At 48.3% G+C, this 21,722-nt stretch overlaps 1 protein-coding gene across 13 annotated transcripts in view; it reads right to left on the reverse strand.

Annotated features, from left to right (window-relative positions):
- Positions 1-21,722, reverse strand: part of LRRFIP1 (LRR binding FLII interacting protein 1) — a 158,917-nt gene that overhangs the window by 66,701 nt on the left and 70,494 nt on the right. For 9 of the 13 annotated variants that reach the window (XM_058436954.1, XM_032753450.2, XM_058436920.1 and 6 more), the window contains exons 2-3: positions 6,682-6,768; positions 466-483 (exon numbers count right to left, since the gene is read on the reverse strand). In XM_058436954.1, coding sequence (XP_058292937.1) covers positions 466-483; positions 6,682-6,768 — 105 coding nt within the window. The remainder of the gene's footprint in view (positions 1-465; positions 484-6,681; positions 6,769-21,722) is intronic. The other 4 variants (XM_032753456.2, XM_032753407.2, XM_032753410.2 and 1 more) reach the window with 1 other exon arrangement.

The raw sequence follows: 21,722 nt of genomic DNA on the forward strand, positions 1-21,722 counted from the left end.
TGGCAGGTTCATTTTATATCATCATTGTCTTTTTACTCAGATTTTTAAGTCAATATCTAATAATCTCTCAGTGTGTGGTTATTTGTATGGAATTTTTTAAGTTTTCTAATAAAATCCTTTTCTTTCCATACATAATTTCAGAAGGCTATCCAAATTCTGAAACATAATTTTATTTTGCCTTAGAATTACTTTTCTTCTCAAAGAAACAATTCTTACATTTCTTGAGGAAAATGTAGATGATAAAAGCATTCAGTACACAGAAATGTGTCTGACTGTCGCTTTGAGTGGGGCAGGATGAGGATCTAGGCATTCTTGTTCAAACAAATTCATACACAAAGTAGTAAAATAAACAGTAAGAACTTCTATGTATCTTCAGTGCAAGGTGTTATTTCTGAAAGGTGACCAGGCCCTTGGCAAGGAAAAAACAGTACATGCAAGTTAGAAAATAAAGAAGGAAGAGCCTACCTTTTGGACCTGATAGATCTATAGGGAAGGACAAAAGAAAAAAGAAATGTAAAATCCAATTAAAGAAGCAGTAACATCAGAATGAAAGGTTCTGTAAGTAACTAGACATATGAATCAAAGCCACAACGAATACCAGTAAAATGTGAATAAGAAAACAGGTGAGGTCCCACTGACAAGAGTTTGTAATTTTATCACTTACTTTACATTCCATTTTAGATACATCGGAGAAATAGGGGCGTAGCCACACGAATCTTACCAAAAATACTACTATTATTCTAATACAGAAGTCTGTATAACCTATTACCATCAATGAGAAAAAGCACTTCCTTCATCTTTAATTCAGAATTTCTTTTTGCAGTAATAAAAGTTTAACCAAAAAGTGCAGAAACTTAATTGGAAAGTTAACTAGTCAAATTCACAAATAAAGAAGAAAGAGGCTTTGATGTTCTGATTCACACAGACACATACAGAATAACAGGAAAATTCTAGCTAAATGGAGTGACCATAGACTATAACAGAAATATTCCTAAAAGAGGTTATTATCATACATTGATATATTCGTTTGCTTCAGAGGTTTCTTTTAATTTTGCAGTAATCACTAGATAAAACTGAGATAGCTACTCATTTTCATTCATTCATTCATTAAGACATTTATCATATTAGGCATTATTGAAGGCACTGCCAAAACTGCGAGACCAAGAAGTTGGCATTTCTAGTCTTATATGGTGGAACACATGTGACTATATCCAACAATATGACTGTAAGAAACAAAGCATCTCTAACCAAAATGTTTATCAAGTCAGTAGCAAGAAAAGAGACACCCCGATCACCATTTTTTTCTATCACTGTAGGTTCTCTCTAAGAAGTTCAAGGTTCACTTGAATTTCCCAAGAATATGTACATTATTCTCCCCTAACAAATCTGTTAAAAAAGAGCTCACATCCTTTTAAACAGACCCCAGAATGCAGCTAGAGTAAGCTGTAGTGGGTTCTCGCCGTCTGTGTGCTGAAAAGAACCATTCAAGAAAGAGAGCTCAGGGTGGGCTGGAGCTGGCCTGGAGTCTGATAACGCTGTGGGGACAGGGCTGCCCCCGACACTGGTGTCGCCTCGCCACCTCCCCTCTCCGTACAGGCTCCATGCTTCCCTTGCGGGATACCAACCCCGGTCAGCTTCCTGCCCTCGGTGTTCTCAGAACGGCCTCCTCAAGGAAACCCTGAGCCTGCTCAGAAACGCCTGCATGCAGGTGGGATGGCTTGTGACCCAGATGAAAACAGGGATCAGGTTTCTCAATTTTTACACCAAAGTATCAACACTACCCTTTAAACACTGGTCTTCCAAAACGTATTCATTTCCCCTTAATCAACAACTTAAAATGCCAGTGCCCCAAGCTACCAGATTGTATAACCTCAAATTGTGTTAGCTGGTTCTAATAATAGCCAGGCCCAGAGATGTGATACGCAAAGAAGAGTGTGAGGGAGGTGTCGTCAGTGCACCTTCCTAAATCCTCCAGGCACGGCCCGAAGACGTGCAAGCTCAGACCCCATTAGCTTGACTCACTCTTCCCTCTGGATGCATACACAGATGCTCACGTGTGTGAGCGCACATGCACACACGTGCACACACAAACATGCACATGCACACACACAAATGCGTGCGCACGCACACACGAGTACATTCCTCCTGGCCTCTGCCCCACCCTTTGGGTCACATAAAAGCACAGCTAGGTGAACAGCTGATTCTGTATTTATAGAAAATTCTAAGAAAATTGTATATTTTATGTTTCATATTCCTGCGCCTCAAATTCCACACCAAGGAGAACTTTATTTTTCAAGGCATGCTTCCACCTGGAAAGTGACTAGGAAGGATTATGTGGATCATTCTGTTTCCCCCTTTGCTGTGGGTGCCAGCATCCTCAATGTGAACTTCAACCCCATGGTCCACGGATTCACTCCATCCTCCACTCTTACTTGTTTTTATTGTTGGCTACAGAACTGATTTGGAGACAGAGGGGTGTGCTAGGAAGACCACAGGCTTTGTATCTGGTCAAATCCGATTTGAATCTTGGCTTGGCTATTTTCTTGGATTCAGGGAAAACTGTGTATCTCCCTAAGGCCTGTTTTCCTCAACTGTAAAGTTCACGAAGATGCCCGTCACCGACGGTAGGTGACAGCCCCAAGTCCAGCTCTGCCACACGGCAGGAGCTCTGGGATGTCCCCCCACCCCAGGCTTCTCTGACTAGTCACAAAATACACATCTATCTTATTTAAGATCTTTCAATCCCTCTTTTGAAGAAGCAGACATAAACTTTAAACAAGAATGCTGTCATCTTGCAAAGACCCTAAATTCATGAAGGCACCGTTGCCGTCGTTAGGAACGTGTGTTGTGCTGGGCTGACTGGGCCGGCCCTTCCTCGTCTGGCTCTAGTCTCCCAGGGCAGCTTCCTGTCTGCCACGTCCATCCTCTGCTGCCACAAAGAGTGGCTTCCCCCCCAGGTAGAGCTGCTTCACTCGGTGTCCTCACTCACCATCTTGGCCACGTTCATTTCTCTGCCCCTCCCGACATGTCCCCCACCTTCCCAGGCTCTCATTCCACAACCTGGTAAATTTGGGTGGCTCTGGGTCCTGGTCCGTGACCGACCCCAGGCAGGAGTCCGCAGCTGCGCCCACGACACCCGCCCAGTGTCATAGCCGCAAGCCACAGTCATGAGAGCAGAAGTGCAGGCATCGGTGATGAGGAAGCAGAGACTGCAGATCCACAGAGGACTGTGCAAAAGGTGACGCTGGCCAAAGGTGCTGCCCGCAAGGGACACCACTCCCTCCTCCAGTCCCTGCTGTCTGAGAGCACAGACCAAAACCACCACTCTTAGCGGCGGACGTTCCACCGAATTTGAGACAGGATGAGATATTTTGACCCCTGTGACCCCCTGAAATATCTTTATAAAACCATGCTGTAGGGAGAAGAATTTCAAAATGTGAATGCCATCTACTAAGCAAACGACATCTGTACACATGCTGAAGAGGGCAAACCATGGCACTGTACATCAGACTTCCCAGATTTCATCAGATGTTCTCCGCAAGGCCTGTGCTCATCAGAAGCATCAGTGAGGGCTGCTCTGCACCCCTTTTTTACGATACTAAAATTAAATACCCAAGACTTGGTTTCCCATCTGGAGTAGCAACTACTTTTTATTTTTTGACTTTTTGAAAGAGATAGCGGTCTCATTATGTTGCCCCAGCTGGAGTGCAGTGGCTATGCACAGGGACAATCATGGCCCGGTCATTACTTCAGGCTCCTGGGCTCAAGCAATGCTCCTGCCTCAGTGTCCTGAGTACCTGGGACTACAGGTGCATGCCACCACACCTGGCTTATTTTTTATTTTTCTTTTTGTGTGGCTTGGAATATTACAACAGAGATGTGGGAGTCCAGCAACAGACTGTTCTTAAGTTGTACAATTAAATGCAATAGAAAAGGGCTTCCTTTGAATCAAAGGAACAAAGGGATGCTTTGCTTTTAAAGGAGGCCATTCAAATAGATGATTGCTTGCCTTAATTCATCTTAGTTATTTTTTAAATCAAGAACTTTTGCCCAACAACTTTGTCACAAGCTGCTTATATCAATATGTATATATTTAAATCAATTCTATCCATAATTAAGGATATAATATGGGGCGGGCGCGATGGCTAACACCTGTAATCCCAACACTTTGGGAGGCCGAAACGGGGGGAATCAACTGAAGCCAGGAGTTGGAGACCATCCTGGCTAACACGGTGAAACACCATCTCTACTAAAAATACACAAAATTAGCCAGGCGTGGTGGTGGGCACCTGTAGTCCCAGCTACTCAGGAGGCTGAGGCAGGAGAATCACTTGAACCCAGGAAGGGGAGGTTGCAGTGAGCCAAGATTGTGCCACTGCACTCCAGCCTGGGTGACAGAGCAAGATTCTGTCTCAAAGAAAAAAAAAAGGATACAATCAATATATTTTTATCTAAATGTTTAATTTGGAAGATGTATGTACATACTATATAATTTTTTTGCCTTGATTTTGTAGAAATTCTAGGTTTGTATTCTCGATGAAAGTAATTTTCCTTACATCTACTGTACATGAGAAAGATGATGAAATGATGACGGATGCCATCATGAAGGCCGAGTAGAGCCTGCTTACAGCTTCACGGTCATCTGTGTCCTCTAGGCCCTTGGCTCTGCCGTGACAACAGAGCTGAGACACAGGAACTATGAACAGGACAGAGCAACCGTGCAAAACCTGGCAGAGCAACAAAATATTTTGGGAAATTCCTTTTACAACTCTTTTACAACCTTAATAATAACAATAAAAAAAGACTGGGGTCCTATTGGGGAGCCAGGGGAAGTGAATTAAAACCGGATGAGTCTCAGAACGCCATGCATTAGCCAGAGGGGGGTGGCTTTTGGCTCTGGAGAATGAGGCAGCTGTCTACTCGCACAGTGGTGTGTCCTAAGAAACAGTGGTCACTGCCCGCCAAATCAACCACCTTGCCCACCTGCTGCCATTCGGTTTCTAAAACAGATGGAAGGGGCCAGCAGTGTCCCACACACAAGGAGTTTGAGAGTGTCCACTGAGGTATGAACAGGCACATTCTACAGAGACACTGATACTGGGCAGTGTGAAAAAGCACTTGAGATTTTGTCATTTAAAATATATATATTTAAGCCAGGTGTGGTGGCTCATGCCTGTAATCCTAGCACTTTGGGAGGCCAGGAGGTCAAGGCGGGAGGATCACTTGAGATCAGGAGTTTCAGACCAGTCTGGCCAACATGGTGAAACCCTGTCTCTATTAAAAATACAAAAATTAGCCAGGCGTGGTGGTGCACACCTATAGTCCCAGCTACTCGGGAGGCTGAGGCAATGACCATTGCTTGAATCTGGGAGGAGGAGGTTGCAGTGAGTGGACATCATGTCACTGTACTCCAGCCTGGGCGACACAGCAAGACTTGATCTCAAAAAAAAAAAAAATTTATACGTGTACATATTTAAAAACCAGTTCAGAATAAAAGCACTATTCCTTCTAGTGGCCTCTGGCACCACTAGGGATACCAGAGCTTGAGTGTGCAGGATGGTTCCCAGGGCTCGGTGACACTGCCCAGCCTCTGCATGCAGGTTTCTACATGGAGCAGCAAACTCCTAGCAGCAGAGGGCAATGAGCACGTTAGACCCATGGCAGGGCCCCGACCCTCAGGGAATGTGGCCAGCTTGGTCTTTGCTGGGAATGTGGCAGAATCTACAACCACCATAAGAGAATCCGGAAATTCAGATTTTTATCGGAAATCTCACTGGTTTTAAACACTGGCTTGCCTTTTTAAATTTGGCTATGCAAGCCAAACAAGAATCTGTGTATGAAAATCGGCCCTGGGGAAGGCAGTGGTTACTTCTGTCTAACAAAATACATTCAAATCTTCTTAAGAAGAAAAGCTCTTGGGGGTGGGCTCGGTGTGGATGGTCCCTTGGCCCCACAGGGCATGGCCCATGGGAGAACATGGACTGAGTGGGGTCTCAGCTTCTATGTCTCTGAGGTCACAGAAAAGGTCACGCCGTAACTGTGAGTTAAAGAACCCTCATGCTGTCAGAAATGACTCCTAGCTCCAGCTCAAGACGATGAAAATAACTTGCAAATGGCTTGAGCAGGTGTGTCAACACATTGCTAGCCATTTTCCCAGGGAGAAATTTCTTCCCTGGCTGTTTCACCAATGTGTTCATTCCCGTCTCTCTATCACACATGGGCTCTAGAGATCCTGAAACCTGGAGCCCGTGTGTGATCAACACTGTACAAACCACGGGGGACATATTTTTAAATAAAACGGTTTGGCCAGTTTAAAAACTCATTAATCCGTTCTTCTTTTCCACATTAATCCAGAGGATCTAGATTCTAGTACAACAGTTAGACCTTAAAGCTCAGACCCTGAACATTTTGGCTCCTCGCAGCTAGAAACGACGATCTTCGCAGGCAAGAGGCTTCTAAGCCCCTCTCAGGAGCCAGCAGGTCTAAGCAGGCATGCCTGGTATCCGTGCTATGTGCACTCCTGGCCTGACCTCGGGCAGAAGTCACAGGCGCAAATGCACTCTGACCATGAGCAACGTCAGACAGCCAGGTGTGTCTGCAGCAACAGGTGCCTGCACTTGCACCCTGGGCCCAGCACGCAAATCACTGTGAAAAGACCCAACAAGGAGCCCCAAGCATTACCTCCTTCTGCTGCCGCTCCAGCTCCTTCATGCGGATCTCGCGAGCCTCCGCGCGGGCCGCCCGTTTTGCAGCGAGCCGGGCCTCTGCCTGAAACAGACAGGACATCTCATTAGAGGACAGAGCAGTGGGCACCTTCCCAGTGCAGGGTCAGCAGTGATGATGCGGAAGGAAAATCCTGTTCAGAGTTTAACAGATATACAGCAATAAATTCCAGATTCATAGAGTACAAGCGTGGTCGGGAGCAACAGAAATAGTTATAAGAACTGCTACCATTTATCAAGCCCTTACCACATGCTGGGCAGGAAATATTCTAAAAGCTTTATGGATATGATGCCATGTACACCTTGCAACAGCCTCATTAGGCCGAGACTGTTACCATCCCCAGTTTAAATATGAGGGAACGAAGGCACAGAGAGGGTAAGTAACTTGCCTGAGGTCACACAGCCTGTAGGTGGCAGGGCTGGGCACTCAGCCTCCTTCTGGAGCTCTGACAGATGCATGGAGCGGAGTGTTAACAGCTGGATGCTACTCCAGGTTTCCAGTTCAACCCCTCGCTTTACAGAGCGGAAAGTGAAGGCCTGGAGAAGCTGCCAGACCCATCTGAGGTCATAGGGCTGGCTGGCGTGGAGCTGGGACTGTAATCCCAGCAAACTCCTGTCCAGTCACTTCTCGGCACACATGCACCCTCAGCTTCCCCTTAAACACAGCCGTGCTGGGAGTCCACCTTTTCCCAACACAATGAAGATCATAGCAGAACGGTTCTAGCTGTTGGAGTCCTTCCTTGCACTAAAAAATCAGCCTCCATATAAGTATTTTTCAACTTGTAGCTGTTCTGCCACATTCTGCTCTGTGAGAACGTTTCAAATGCTTGAGCAAGAATGGACATGATGCTATCAAGCCTGGTGTCTGAACTGTTTCTACAAACAACTTACAAATCATTTTACAAACTGCAAGCGTATTCACTGTTTCATGTGATACCACAGCCCACTAAGCTCGATGGCATAAGTGTTACTGAATGCAAGTTTTCTGGTATCAAACAAACCCCACTCTCTTTCTACTTATGTTTTTTTTGAGAATACGTCTGTAATCCTTCCACCAATGGTTCTATAAACACTGTTTTCAGATGTCTTGCATAATCTTTTCCTTTTTTTCTTCCTTTCCTTTTTTTTCTTTTTCCTTTGGGGATGGGGTCTTGTTTTGTTGCCCAAGCTGAAGTGCAGTGTGTATGTATTCACAGGTGTGATCACAGCTCACTGCAGCCGGGAACTCCTGGGCTCTAGCAACCCTCCTGCCTCAGCCTCCTGAGTAGCTGGGACTAGAGGTTTGTACCACCACAACTGGCTCCTAGATAATATTAAAATGGGACTTCCGAGGTGGCCAGCAAGCTTCTGGCATGGGGGCAGTCCTGACAGGGATGTCCACCTCTCCCATCCTAGACTTACACTCTATTACAGATGTACCTTCTTTCTCAATTTTAATCTAAGTTGCAAACTGGCCACACTTGATCTGTCGTCTTGAGGTTGCCTGGCTTGTGTCCTCATGAGGAATTTGTTCTATTCACTTGGCTCCTTTATCAACCCACCCCATGTCTTTCAAATCAAGGGGTGTCGAAAATCACAACTGCATTAGGATTTTGATACCTTGTTGCCATTTTCAATTTCCAAGACCATATTACATGGTGTGAAGGGCCTCTTGGGGCCAGGCTAGGCGTGGTGGCTCAGGCCTGGAATCCCAGCACTTTGGGAGGCGGTGGCAGGTAGGATCTCTTGAGGTCAAGAGTTCGAGACCAGCCTGGGTAACATGGTAAAACCCTGTGTCTACCAACAATACAAAAACTAGCCAGGTGTGGTAGCACACACCTGTGGTCCCAGCTACTTGGGAGGCTGAGGTGGGAGGATCACTGGAGCCTGGGAAGTTTGAGGCTGTAGTGAGCTGTGATTGTGCCACTGCACTCCAGCCTGGGTGACAGAGTGAGACCCTGTCTCAAACAAAAGAAAGGCCTCTTGGGTCTATACAAAAGCAAAGAGGGAGGAGACAGAGAAGGAAAGGCATTAGAGTGACATCCTACAGCCCTACCAATGGGCCAGCAAAGTGACCAAGGCCACGCCAAGTGTAGCCCTTCCTGGTAAGGCAGGTGGCTCTGTGCCATTGGCTCAGTTTCTAAGCCAGTACAGAGCAGGTATGAGGTTTCATAGCAGCCATAGCCCACTAGCTTGGGGGTTTGGGGGTAGAGGAACAGAGAGGAGGGGCCGAGAAAAGAGAAGGGAGGCCATGCAGGAAGAAGAGGAGGAGCAGAGGAGTGAGATGTAAGAAAGAGGAAAGGGATGGGGGAAAGAAGGGCCACCAGAAGGGAACAGAGGGAGAGACAAGTGCAGTCGGCAAAATTCTGTGTTGGTCCCCAAGACACTGGTGTACACGCCCTGCATACCCCTCTCCCACTGTGTGGGAACATGGAATACTGGGTTGGTCCCCAAGACTCCCACCACTAGTGTACCGGCCCTGCATAGCCCTCTCCCACTGAGTGTGTGGGACCATGGACATAATGGATGACACCACTGTAATTAGGCTGTATGACACAGCAAAGAGGATGGGCCTGCCCTAATCAGGCGAGCCCTTTAAAAGAGGGTCTAGAAGTCAGTGTCCTTGCTGGCTTTGAGAAAGCAAGCTGCTCAGTGGGAGGGGGCCTCGATGAGCTGAGAGCAGCCCCTGGCTGACTGACGCCAGCAGGAACAGTGACCACAGTCCTACGACCACAAGGAACTGAATTCTTCCAACAAACACGGGGCTCAGAAGAGGGGCCTGAACTCCAGAAAGACCCCAGATTGGCCGACACCTTGGTTGTAGCCTGGTGAGACCTGAGCACAGGACCCGGCGAAGCCGAGTCCAGGCTCTTTTTTCTTTTCTTTTTTTTTTCTTGAGACAAGGTCTCCCTCTGTTGCCCAGGCTGGAGTGCAGTGGCGTGATCACAGCTCACTGTAACCTCTGCCTCCCAGGTTCAAGTGATTCTCTCACCTCGGCCTTCCGAGTAGCTGGCACTACAGGGCAGGTGCCACCACACCCAGCTGATTTTTGTATTTTTTGTAGAGAAAGGGTTTTGCCGTGTTGCCCAGGCTCGTCTTGAACTCCTGGGTTCATGCCATTCACCTGCCTCAGTCTCCCAAAGTGCTGGGATTACCAGCATGAGCCACTGCGCTTGGCCAATGTGCCTGGACTCCTGACCACAGAAACTGTGAGATCATAACTGTGTGTTATCCTAAGCCGCTGAACTGTGGATATTTATTACACACTAGCAGATAACAGAAGGAGAGCAGGTCTGAGCTCACTCCTGCTCTCACAGGGCGAGTATCTCTATGAGCTGAGTGGGGTCCCAGGCACCTGCACATCCACCCCCTTCCCCGCCTGCCTGCTCAGCTCCCCACCCTATTCCAGCTTAGCTCTGCTTGGGTCTGGCCAAAGGTCCTTGCAGAGCTCGCCTGCCTGACTATGCAGTATTGTACCTGCTCCAGACTCGCAGGCCTCCAGAACAATGCCCTGTCAGACCCCGCTGCTCTCGGGGGTCTGCCCTCCACCCAGGAAAAGGTTCCCATCATGGCCCGCCTTCAGCCTAACAGGTCTACCCTGTCCCTCACTTGGGGATAATGACATTTAAAGACTAAAAAACAATGACCTTTGCTGGGAGGCACATGGGCTTGGGTTGATAAAGGAACTCCACGGATGAATCATGTTAGGGCATCAATTCCTCATGAGGACGCACGCAAGCCCACCTCCAAGACAGGTCAACTATGGCGATCTCCACCTTACACTAGAATTCAGAAAGAAGTCCATTTGTCACTGAATACAATTCCAAATCTTTGCAACCCCCGCCTCCTAGAACATCTACACCCCTTACAGTCCTCCCATGACTCATGTGGAAAACAAAGTGCTGGCAATACTGGAAGTGGCAACTTAGTTTACAGGCAATTCTTGGAATCTGCCTAACTCAACAGCAACAAATATATGAGCCAGCATTTAAACTGGCACAAAACCTATACATGACCATCTTCACGAACACAAAACTACACACTTAGCCACAGAATAACTTTGCCACTCGTTTAAGATGCCTGAAATAAAATCCGCAGTTGGCCAGGCACGCTGGCTCACACCTGTAATCCCAGCACTTTGGGGGACGGATGAGGTGGGTGGATCACCTGAGGTTGGGAGATTGAGACCAGCCTGGCCAACATGGTGAAACCCTGTCTCTACTAAAAATACAAAAAATTAGCTGGGCGTGGTGGTGGGCGCCTGTAATCCCAGCTACTCGGGAGGCTGAGACAGAAGAATTGCGTGAACCTGGGAGGTGGAGGTTGCGGTGAGCCAAGATTGCACCACTGCACTCCAGCCTGGGCAACAGAGCAAGACTCTGTCTTGGAAAAAAAAAAAAAAAAGAAAAAAAGAAAATCTGCAGAGTTTCGACAAAATTCTTCTCCAAACAGAGACCCTACGAAGAATGGCACAGTAGCCTGACAGGGCACGGCAGATGACAGACACCGGGGAGAGTGCTGACTGTGCAGGCAGGGGTTCTCGGGGATCAGGGCACCTCAGGCCAGTGCTCCGGTGGTGCAGGACGAATCCTTTACCGACTGACACTTTTGTAAAATATAAAATCTCAGGACGGGCCGCAGCCATGTCAGACTGCTTGCAGAGTTTCCGAACATGGCTTGTCACTTTCTGTGAGTAGCCTGTGGGCTGACCATGGCCCATGGAGGCCACAGGAACGCACTGTGCTGTGAACGCACGGTGCTGTCTCAGCACTGCTTGAGACAGTGGGAGGGATTTCCAAAATGCGGTTTGGGTGCCCAGTCTCCCGGGAAACAGGCAAAGCACCTGATGACAATGTACATGTGATGAGGACCACATGGGGAAAGAAATGTGTGGCGGGGGCAGGGGCAGGTGTCTGCAGGACAGGAGACCTAAGCTGGACCCTGAAACAGGACGAGCAGAGCCGGGGTGGCTGCGACCAGGGGCTGGTGAAAAGGAGTGCAGATGCCTGGGGTACAGACCCTTGCCCTCAGCCTCCATATCTGGAACCTTGTCTTGAAAGAATTCAGAACCACTGAAGCGTTTTAAGAACACAGCGGAATCTGACTTTTGTTTTAAAAACAGGGCTCTGATAGAAATGTGGGGAGCAGGTATGGGGTGGGGAGAGCAACAGGAAACCAAGGAAGTGAGTTGAGAGGCTGCTTTCAGCATGGGGACAGGAACGGGCTGGACTGCAGAGGATCAAGCCCAGTGCCAGGGTCCAGGCCCATGGAGTTTAGGATACAAAGCAAAAACTGCAAAGGGCTTCAGAGAACTCAGGAGACGAGACTGCGCATACCCCGAATGGCCTGCAGGTTGAGTCATTTTGTCGCCCCCATCCGAGCTTGCTGGATCCTCCACTGATTAGATTAGAACAGCGGCTTCTTGGTATGGCCCTCGCTAGGGTCCATGCGGGCTGGTCTGTCCCTTCCCTACAGGAGCCAACAGGGAAAGAGCAAGCAAGCACTTGCCTGCTCCTGGGGCCCTACACCCTGAAGCCTCCCTTCTCTGCCCATACAATCTTTGCTGAGATGCTAAAACATTTAGGAGTACAGTGAAATTATCTCCCTGTGACTTGTCTTCAAATAACCTGGGTGGGCTGTAAATGGCTGTAAGCTAACAATGGTTGAGGCTGGGTAGTGGGGGCACAGGCTCTTTAAACTGTTGGCTCAGTCCCACCCCAGATCTGGGTTCCCACAAGCCCCTCCCCCTGCCCCCTCCTTGCCCAGCATGTGGGGTCATTCAAGATAAGGGCCCCTGTTGTGCAGCAGGCCATGCACAGCTCGGTCTGGTTGCTGTTTCATAATAAAGAGCAAAAATTTAAAAAGAAAGAAAGGAAGGAAGGAAATGAAAGAGCCCCAAAACCAAAACTCATGCTTTCTGCCGCTGGAAGGTGGCCCTGCTGCTGGGTTTTGCAGCGCTGCCCCCATTGTGTCCTCTCCCAGTTCCTGCTGCTGCCCGCGGGGTTAGGATGATGCAGATGGAGGAGCTCCTCTGACAAGATCCAGGCTCCCTGGCTTCTCAGGAACGCCCACAACGGTTGGTCCAGAATGATTCTTGTTCAGAACACGCAGCCCGGCCCTTTCCCTGGGATCCCACCCATCCTGGCCAGGGACCCCACAGACAGAGTTTTACAGGAGCTGGGTCTTAGAGCAAGATAGTCTTTGAGGGTGGGGATGGCTGGGAAAAAAAGATTCCATTTACTATCAAAGTTGCCTCCTCGTCCTAATCCTAGAAAGCCGAACCTCGACTTGAGTTCTACTTTTGCGTCTTATTTTACCATATGTGAATATGACAGCCCTCTGATATGAAGGTGGTGTGTATGGTGATAAGAGGTCTAAAAATACAGAAGGAAGCACAAGTATGACCCCCAGGGCCTCCGAAACAAATGGCTAAAAAGACAGCCAGGCTCTCCCAGCCACATCGATGCCAGCCCCGCAGCCTGCTGTGGAGCCCAAGTCTATGGGGGCACCTCCCTGGGAGCCCCATCTGCCAGGCGCCCGGTGCACAGGCCAGCTGGGGAGACAGGCACCAAAGTGTCCCTTCTCCCCCCCACAGGGTCTTCTCTGGGCTGCACAGACCCATGCGTGACATCTCGGGAGCCAGGCTGGAGAGGCCTGCAGAAGACTGCGTGAAGAAGTCACCATCCCCATCCCAAGCCACAGATAAAAGCACATGTTAGGAGGTGCTTTGCAAAGGGACCCCACAGCATGCAGAGGGCCCTGAGGAGCTCTAGTTCTAGACACAACCACACAGCAGAAACGGCTTCTACCGGGGCAGGACACACAGGGCAGTGAGGTAAACAGTCCAACCCATGCCTGTTCTTCCAGGGCCCCCCACGGGCCTCCTGCTCAGAGCCCCAGAGATTCCCAGCTGCAAGAAGACAGTCACCCAAAGATAACGGCCATCCCTTCTTCCGGGTCAGGGAACTCAGGGACAGCCCGGCTCAGGCTGGGGGCTGAGGCCAAGGAGAACCAGAGAGAGAAGAAGTTATTGACCAGGACACAAGGAGAAACCCCAGCGGAGTGCAGAGTGGAGAGCCCTCCCGCACGCCCTCCTGGCCCGGCCCGCATGTGCTTCCATCCTCGCATGGCCTCAGCCCGGCGCTGGAGGTGTTGGAGGCAGTGGGAGTACTGCCTAAGGGTGGGGACAGCCCAACACCCTGAACCCCAATTCCAGTGGCATCTGGGGCTCTAACAGCTCTAATGGCATTTGTATCCTTCTTGTGGCTCCTACCAGAAGATCATCACGTGGTCTCCTCAAAGAACAGAAACACAACCAACGCTGGTGGGGCAGGGGCCCTGACTGCTGGCAGAGGGACGGCAGGTGCCGCAGGAGGCTCGCTGGGCAGCTTGCCTCAAAAGCCCCACACTCCTTCAGGGGATCCTGGCGCTGCTCATACATTTCCTGAGCATTGAAGCTTTTCTGGGATTCCAGCCTAGTGTGGAATTACAGATCCCAGGGCCTCTCACCCTGCAGTCACAGGAAACATTCTTACTCGGCTTTTAAACTCTGTGGTGACACCGTAGGGATCCAGAATTCTACACAGAAGCTGGAAGGGGTTTATGAGCCACAACTTCAGGGCAGGCAGTTCCTGAGAAATACTCTGACGTCACTCCTTCCACCCAGGCTGAGAAGGCCCTGCAGCCTAGAAAGCACCGCGTGTGAACCGGAGGCAGCTCCCACCTCCCCCCGCAGAGCCCAGGGGAGACCCAGGGCACACGGCTCATGTGCAGATTCGTGGCTGCCATGCCCGCCGTTTGCCAGGAGCCTGTTAGCGCACATTAGGGACACCCAGTGGGCCAATGGACAGAGGACCGGACCATGAACAGCAGCTCTCCTCAGATGTCAGATGGAAATGACACCTCACGGAGCTGTTCAGGGACAGAAGGCGTTTGCCAGCTGTAAAGCACTCCGCAAACAGGAGGAAGCTCTCCTATTAATTACACACATTCATTTTAGCCTCCAGGTTTTAGCATCAAGCAGAGAAGTGAAAAAGCAGCAGCATTATTTTTCCAGGCCCCATGATATGTCACCAGTCTAGTTTACAACCTTTTTGGAAAAGTGTTAAGGATGTAATTCAAGTTCACTCACGTGCATGTAACAGGAACATGATGCAGCCGAAGCCTGAAGTGGCCACAAAGGCCAGTTTGTTCACAAACAAGCAGGGGGCTCTGTCCTTGTGCGATTCTTCCCCTGAGCTAAGAAGGAATCAAGCTCCTGGAGGGGCCGTGGTGTACCCAGGCTATGACATGGAATCCCTTTCCTGAGCCACCTTGCTGTAGGAAGTGGCCACAGCCACCAACTTTTGTTTTCTCTGTAAACCCCCCAACCCTCAGATGCAGCAGCCTCTAAAAATAGTGTGCTATTCACAGCAACCAAGTGGGCCGGGTGACGTCCTCCTGCACAGACATGGACAAGAATGGATGGCACAAGGCTAGCACCTCCGCAACGCAAGGGAGGCTCGCCTCGGCTCCGTGCACCCACCACCCCGTGTCCCCCAGAGGCCATGTGCACTGTATCTCAGTTCCAAAAGAAATGCTCACGTAGGCAATCTCACGAAGTCCCCCAGGAACCACAAGGCAGCCTTCCCTACGGCCATGACTGTGAGAACGATCGTTACCAGGCACAGGGCACTCTGGGGTGGCAGCTGGCAGTGGCAGAAGTGTTGACTTAGAGGGCATTTTGGAAATGCTGGGGGGATTGGGATGTCAAAAAGATTGGGAAGAAGCTAAGGGTATTGGGGCGGGGGGGCAGGGCCAGGTCAGCCAACCCTCCTGCATTCAGACACGCCTGCAATGGAAGAACTTTTCGCTTGACTGCTCAGGAAGACAGAAAAACCACTGTTTCGGCCGGGTGCGGTGGCTCACGCCTGTAATCCCAGCACTTTGGGAGGCCAAGGCAGGCGGATCATCTGAGGTCAGGAGTTCAAGACCAGTCTGACCAACATAGTGAAATCCCGTCTCTACTAAAAATACAAAATTAGCCGGGCATGGTGGCGCATGCCTATAATCCCAGCTACTCAGGAGGCTGAGGCAGGAGAATCGCTTGAACCTGGGAGGCGGAGGTTGCAGTGAGCCGAGATCCCACCATTGCACTCCAGCCTGGGCGACAGAGCGAAACTGCATCTCGGAAAAAAAAAAAAAAAAAAAGAAAAAAAGAAAAACCACTATTTTTAATTTTTGGATTTACAAACTGATTGCAACTTACATATAAACTCAAAATATGTTTTACACAGTTCAAATATACATGAAATATTCCAGGAATACAATCGACATGGAAATTGAGGGATGATACTTGGCTTTGTTCAGAACTTTCCTGAGAGTCAACTTTTCAGAACGTCACGTCATAGACAGCAACATGAGGGGTGGTGTGTGGGTCTCAGTGCAACACACCTGTGTCGGCCTCCCTGTGACACCAGGCACAGGTGTGTGCAGGTCTCACCACTGCATTCAACTGCTGGTGTACCTGGTCTTGAGTATTTCTCTATCAAAATTCTTATTATGTTACTATAAACTACCTGTATTTTATTTTTTACGGAAATGTTATATTAACTTGAAATTACGTGCACTGGTTGATTTTATCACCTATGCATTTCATTTCCGGTTAGTGAGGAAATCAAGGAACTTGTAAAAAGACAAGGTTGAGAACCACAGCTTCGGAACCCCAGTGCGGATCTGTCGTCTCTCCATCACGCTCTACAAACCAGCCGCGGCACAATTCAGGGCACAGGTCTGGGTGCCTGGTGCTCAGGCCATCATGAAGATTTGGATGGCATAAAGTCAGAGATCAAAGCTTAACTGATTACTTAAAACACCATGTTTCCATCAAAATTAACTCAGACAAATTATGGAGTAGATTGAAATTATCATGAAAGTTTCCGGTAAGATGGCCGCCTTCAAAGAAGGCTTTAGCTTACAAGGCTGCTCCTGGCTGGGTCCACAGGCCCCAGGAGCCAGCACACTGTCCTCTGCACTCGGGGGACGTGGCAGACAAGTCCAAGAAATGCTGGGTGCCGACCACCTCTCTCAGCTGTGGCTGCACTGTTCTCAGTAAAGGTCTGAGTTTATGCAGGTGCGGACTGTGAAGAAAGGAGTCTGAAGACCCAGCCACAGCCTCCAGCTTGGGTTCTATCACCTACAGTTATGTGAGCCTGGATAAATTACTCGGTGTTTGAACACCAGCCCTCATTAAAGAAGTAGGAGGGGACATAATCTTTAAGAGCTTCCTTTCCCTCTGAAATTCTTTGTCTTTATGCCAGAGGTGAATTATTTGTACATTGAGATTGTCCAAAGACTTTGTCTGTTTTGCTACTGGAAATCTCCAGGCTTTGCTTTTCAGAATAATAAGCTTCTTTAAAGTACTTCGCATACTAAAATAGCAAACATATTAATCAGGAACAAAATGATTGATGTTATTTTATTGATGACTCAAACATTGACCTATTCAAACCTCACAACACAATCTTGGGCTTAGCAGCTACCCTCACTGGCGCTAAGAAATAAATATGCTATACGGTATCTTCCATGCAAGTGAACTTCTACTCTTGCTGTTAATACAGTTTTTGCTTTTCCTGAGATGAATGAATCTTCGTATTTCCTTCAGTTGCCTCAACATGCTGGAAATACAAGAACCATGACTACCACTAACAGAGATGTGCGGGACTGAGAGGCGAGGGCGGCTGGGCCTCCCCTGTGCCGTTTCCTCTCCAGGTGACAGGTTTCCCTCCAGGCAGCACATCTAGGCTCCACTCCCTTCATCTTTGCCTGCTCTGCTCAGGATTGTCCTACAAACCCCAGACCTTTAGGGTTTCACAAAAACATTTAAATTGTTTCCTCTGAGAAGAAGGCTGAAAGCTCCGCCAGCACCAGGGTTCTCCCACTTGGGGCAGCACACAGCAACTGACAATCTTTCCTATATTCAGTGGATATTCCCTGGAACCAGCTATAAAAGAAAAGGCAGCTGTCATGTTTATCCTCCATGAACTTATCTACTTGGATGAGGTAGGGGAGGAGTTACATCACACCCAGAAAAATAAAAAGGCTTAAATCACAGCAGCTCTCAGGTGTATGCCGACACAAGTAGTAGTTAACATTTTAGCATGGTACAAAAATAGCACAACAAGTTTCACAGCTATTTCATTTCTACCATTATTTTCCTTATGTAGAAAAGTAAAGTTCATTGGGCCGGGCGTGGTGGCTCACACCTGTAATCCCCAGGGAGGCCAAGACGGGAGGATCACTTGAGGTCAGGAGTTTGAGACCACCCTGGCCAACGTGGTGAAACCCCATCTCTACTAAAAACACAAAAATTAGCCGGGTGAGGTGGCAGGCACCTGTAGTCCCAGCTACTTCAGAGGTCTGAGGCAGGAGAATCGGTTGAACCTGGGAGACGGAGGTTGCAGTGAGCTGAGATCATGCCACTGCATTCCAGCCTGGGCGACCAAGCGAGACTGTCTCAATAAAAAAAAAGAAAGAAAGTAAGTTAGTTCTTTGAATGTTCTTTTCTGTCTGGAAATTACCAGGCAGAGAACAGAAAAGTTTGATAGAATGAAGACAAGGACTTCTGTCCTAAGAGGCAGCTTTGGTAAAAAGAAATCCTTCAGCCCCGATACTGGGGTATGAGACAGCAGGGCTGCAAAGAAAAGCTGACAACAGCGACAAAAGCAGCAGCAGCAGCCGTGGCAGCCACAGCTATATCTTGCACATTTACTACCTGCCAGCCCCTGCCTGCAGCATTGTACACAGTGGTGACAGTTATCAGTACCAGTTCCGAGTCAGCAGGCCTGGGTCTGAACTGGCTCCACTGCTGACTAGCTGTGAGGGCTTGGAAAGTCCCTTAACTTTCTGAGCCTCAGTTTCCTCTTTATCAGCAAAACTGAGAGAAAATGATCCACTCCCCATGAGGTTACAGCAAGGGTTAGAGAAGACCTTCACATAAAACACCAGGTGGGTGCAGGAGGGGTTTGGTAAATATTAGCTACTTTCACTACTTAGTGTCTTCTTTGACAGCTACTGACCTAAGAGTATAAATCCGGTTCAGAGAAGTTTAGAAGCACAATGAGAAGACAAGCATGCTAAGGCACCCACCTAGCAGAGAAGCAGGAAAAACTGGGGAAACTTCAGAGGAGGGGGACAGAGGTTCCCAACCCACACAGAAAGCCCACTCCTTTCCCTAGGAAAATCACACAGCCACTTGCCACATGCAGTAAAAAAGACAGAAGGATCACACGTGGTGTTGCTTTGATCATCTTCATTACACAAACATATAAATGAAACATTTTGGTTAAAATTAAGAGTAAATCTTCATTATGGTGATTTAATATAAATTACTTATCTACTACAAAGTAGTTATACTTCAGATTCAAGGGAAAACTACTTACCTAGTTTTAAAGTTGTAAAGCTACAATCCCAAAGAGAAACCACTGGAAACACTGGCCCTTTCCAAAATGAATGAATGAGTCTCGGAATATGTATCATTTCCGTTGCTGGGTGTGTGTGTGTGTGTGTGTGTGTGTGTGTGTTTTGGTTTATTGTTTTGGAATCTGGCCTGGGGCAAGGGGATTATACTAGTGGTCTATAATCAAATACCTGGCAATTTTGAATGATTAAATCTTGCATGTAGTCAAAATATTTAATTTGGGAGAAAGAAACAAATTTACTTAATTTTATCTAGGTAGTCTGAATAATGAAAGTTCTAGTAAGTCCATTCCATGAAAACAAGCTTATTTTAAAAAAAAAATTGGGGCAGCCTCCAGTAAAAACAGTAAGGTAATAAAAATCCTCTTCTCCTGTCCCATGTTTAACATGTAGTGAGACGTAACGGACTTACTGATTGGCGAAGAGGTTGGTAATCTAAACATTATGGCCTCTGGGGCTTTGAGATCACTCCTTTAAATATGAGCAGATATTCTGGAAGTACTGGCATATGAGTAACCAGTCATAAACAATTCCTTTGCTGAGTCACACAGCCTGATTTTTCGGGGATAAGAAGTTCCTCTTGGACATTGCCTTTTGAGGAGCAAACACGCTGCACCAACATTTAGTCTCACAATTCTGTAGGGATTGGATAAGAATCTCACTCTAATCAGGTAACTCTCCAATCAACTTCGCTGAGACACCGTTTTGCAGCTATAAATAACTTGATTTCCTGTGCTCAGCATAAGTGGCAGTTGAGACTGCAGGGTTTTTTGAAATTTGCTAAGGAGGCTTCCGCTGTGTGATATTAGTTCAGGCTGAACAGAAACTGACTCTTAAAGAAAAAGGGAAATTTAGTCTCCATCTTTGCCCCAGTAGGACACTCTCAATACTACTAGAAAAGATCTACCTTACTATATTTATGTCTTACCTGCCCGGGGAAATGACATGCCTAAAACACATCATATGATTCCATGCTCCACCATCTCAGACTGAGCTAGAGCAGGGCCAGCCCGCCTCGTGCCAACTTCATCCCCATATTGGTCAAGACTCCACTCTCCCAGACCTGGGGACCCTGGCCCAGGTACCTATGATGAGATGGGACTTGGGAGACTGTGTGTCCACGCTCTCCCCTAACAGCCCTTTCTTGGGACAGTGCTGGTCATTGAGAAGGGCTGAATGCTAATCAGTATGTGGAAAGAGAGCGGGGTGACACAAGCCATGGCAAACACAGGGAAGTTACAAAAGCTGAAGAAATGCACAGTGTCTCCACTGTCCACATCGGACACTCTCCTACAGCTCTAGGGCCGGTGCCCACTTGCTGAAGAGGCCCAGGCTCCTACTCAGATCCTGCTTTTGTCTTCTAGTTGAGGTGGAGCTTGCCAAATCTACTTCCTCTGACCAACCCGGCTCCCCCCTGCATGGGTGTGGCCCCCAGTCCCTCCTTTCCACAGGAGACCCATCCCTGAACCCACGGACACAATGCAGAACAAGAACTGGCACAAACCAGTGTGAAACACCCACGACCACTTTCCCGCGGGTATACTCAGCCCATGGCCCAGGGCAGCCGCTGGGTGACGCCCTACCCCCCACCCACGATGACCCCTAATTCCCATCACCACTCAGCACATTTCCTTCCCTACCTGGACATTAGCCTCTTAACTGGAACTGCATTTTGCTTTTGTTCACCATGTCTCACTCTGATAAAGATTTTGCTACCATTTACCAAGAAAAGCTCCTACAGGTTCACAACTTCTCTCTGAAAACCCTTGGGACCATGTTTCAGAATTCAGCATTTTTGGACATTAGAAACGTAGTAAGATGCATACACCATATATTCTGGTACAATCCAGAGTAGCAGCCCTTAATCAAAGACATCAACAAGACTGCAGAGAAACATATGAAAATTCACACTCAGAGGGATCAATGAAGACCAAAACTAGCCTCCCATTGGACAGGGCAAGTCTCACTGCCAAAATTCTGCCACAAACTTATAAAAACAAAACAAAACACAAACCTTCCGGTCTTCAGAGCTTATTGGGTTCTGGAACTGGGGCCTGGGCTGATCACATAACTACTCAGTTGCACACAGTCCAGACTTTCCTCTCCCTTCTTCCCGGCAGCATCTCAAAGTCATCTGAATCCAGACCCGCCCAGGAGGCTCCCAGCCTTCAGTAATAGACCCTGTAGCCAGTGCCTTAGCTGCTCCAGGTGTGCCTCTACCTACTCCTCTGATTAGCCTGTCCCTGGCTTCCTCACATCCTGTTCTCAATGTTTACTCTTCCCTTCTCCAAGGACTCTCAGTCCAGCAGGCGGCTCTTCACCTCCATCCCGCTCCTGCCATCTATGGTGTCCCAGGCTGCTCTTCAGAACACTGGCACCGCTCAGCCACATTCCCACCCTTCCGAAAGAACCCTTCCCTGATGGTGATTCAAGGGTCTCTCTTCCCAGGCCTCTAGGAACTAATTAGTTGAAGGGGTAAAAACCAGCTCCAGAGGGCTGGCCCACTGCCAGAGTTTTAAACGCGGTCACAGAAAAACCACACTAAAATGGACATTTAAAAAACAG

The sequence above is a fragment of the Hylobates moloch genome, unplaced genomic scaffold (genome assembly GCF_009828535.3).
Source record: "Hylobates moloch isolate HMO894 unplaced genomic scaffold, HMol_V3 SCAFFOLD_1, whole genome shotgun sequence".
NCBI classification, from domain to species: domain Eukaryota; kingdom Metazoa; phylum Chordata; class Mammalia; order Primates; family Hylobatidae; genus Hylobates; species Hylobates moloch.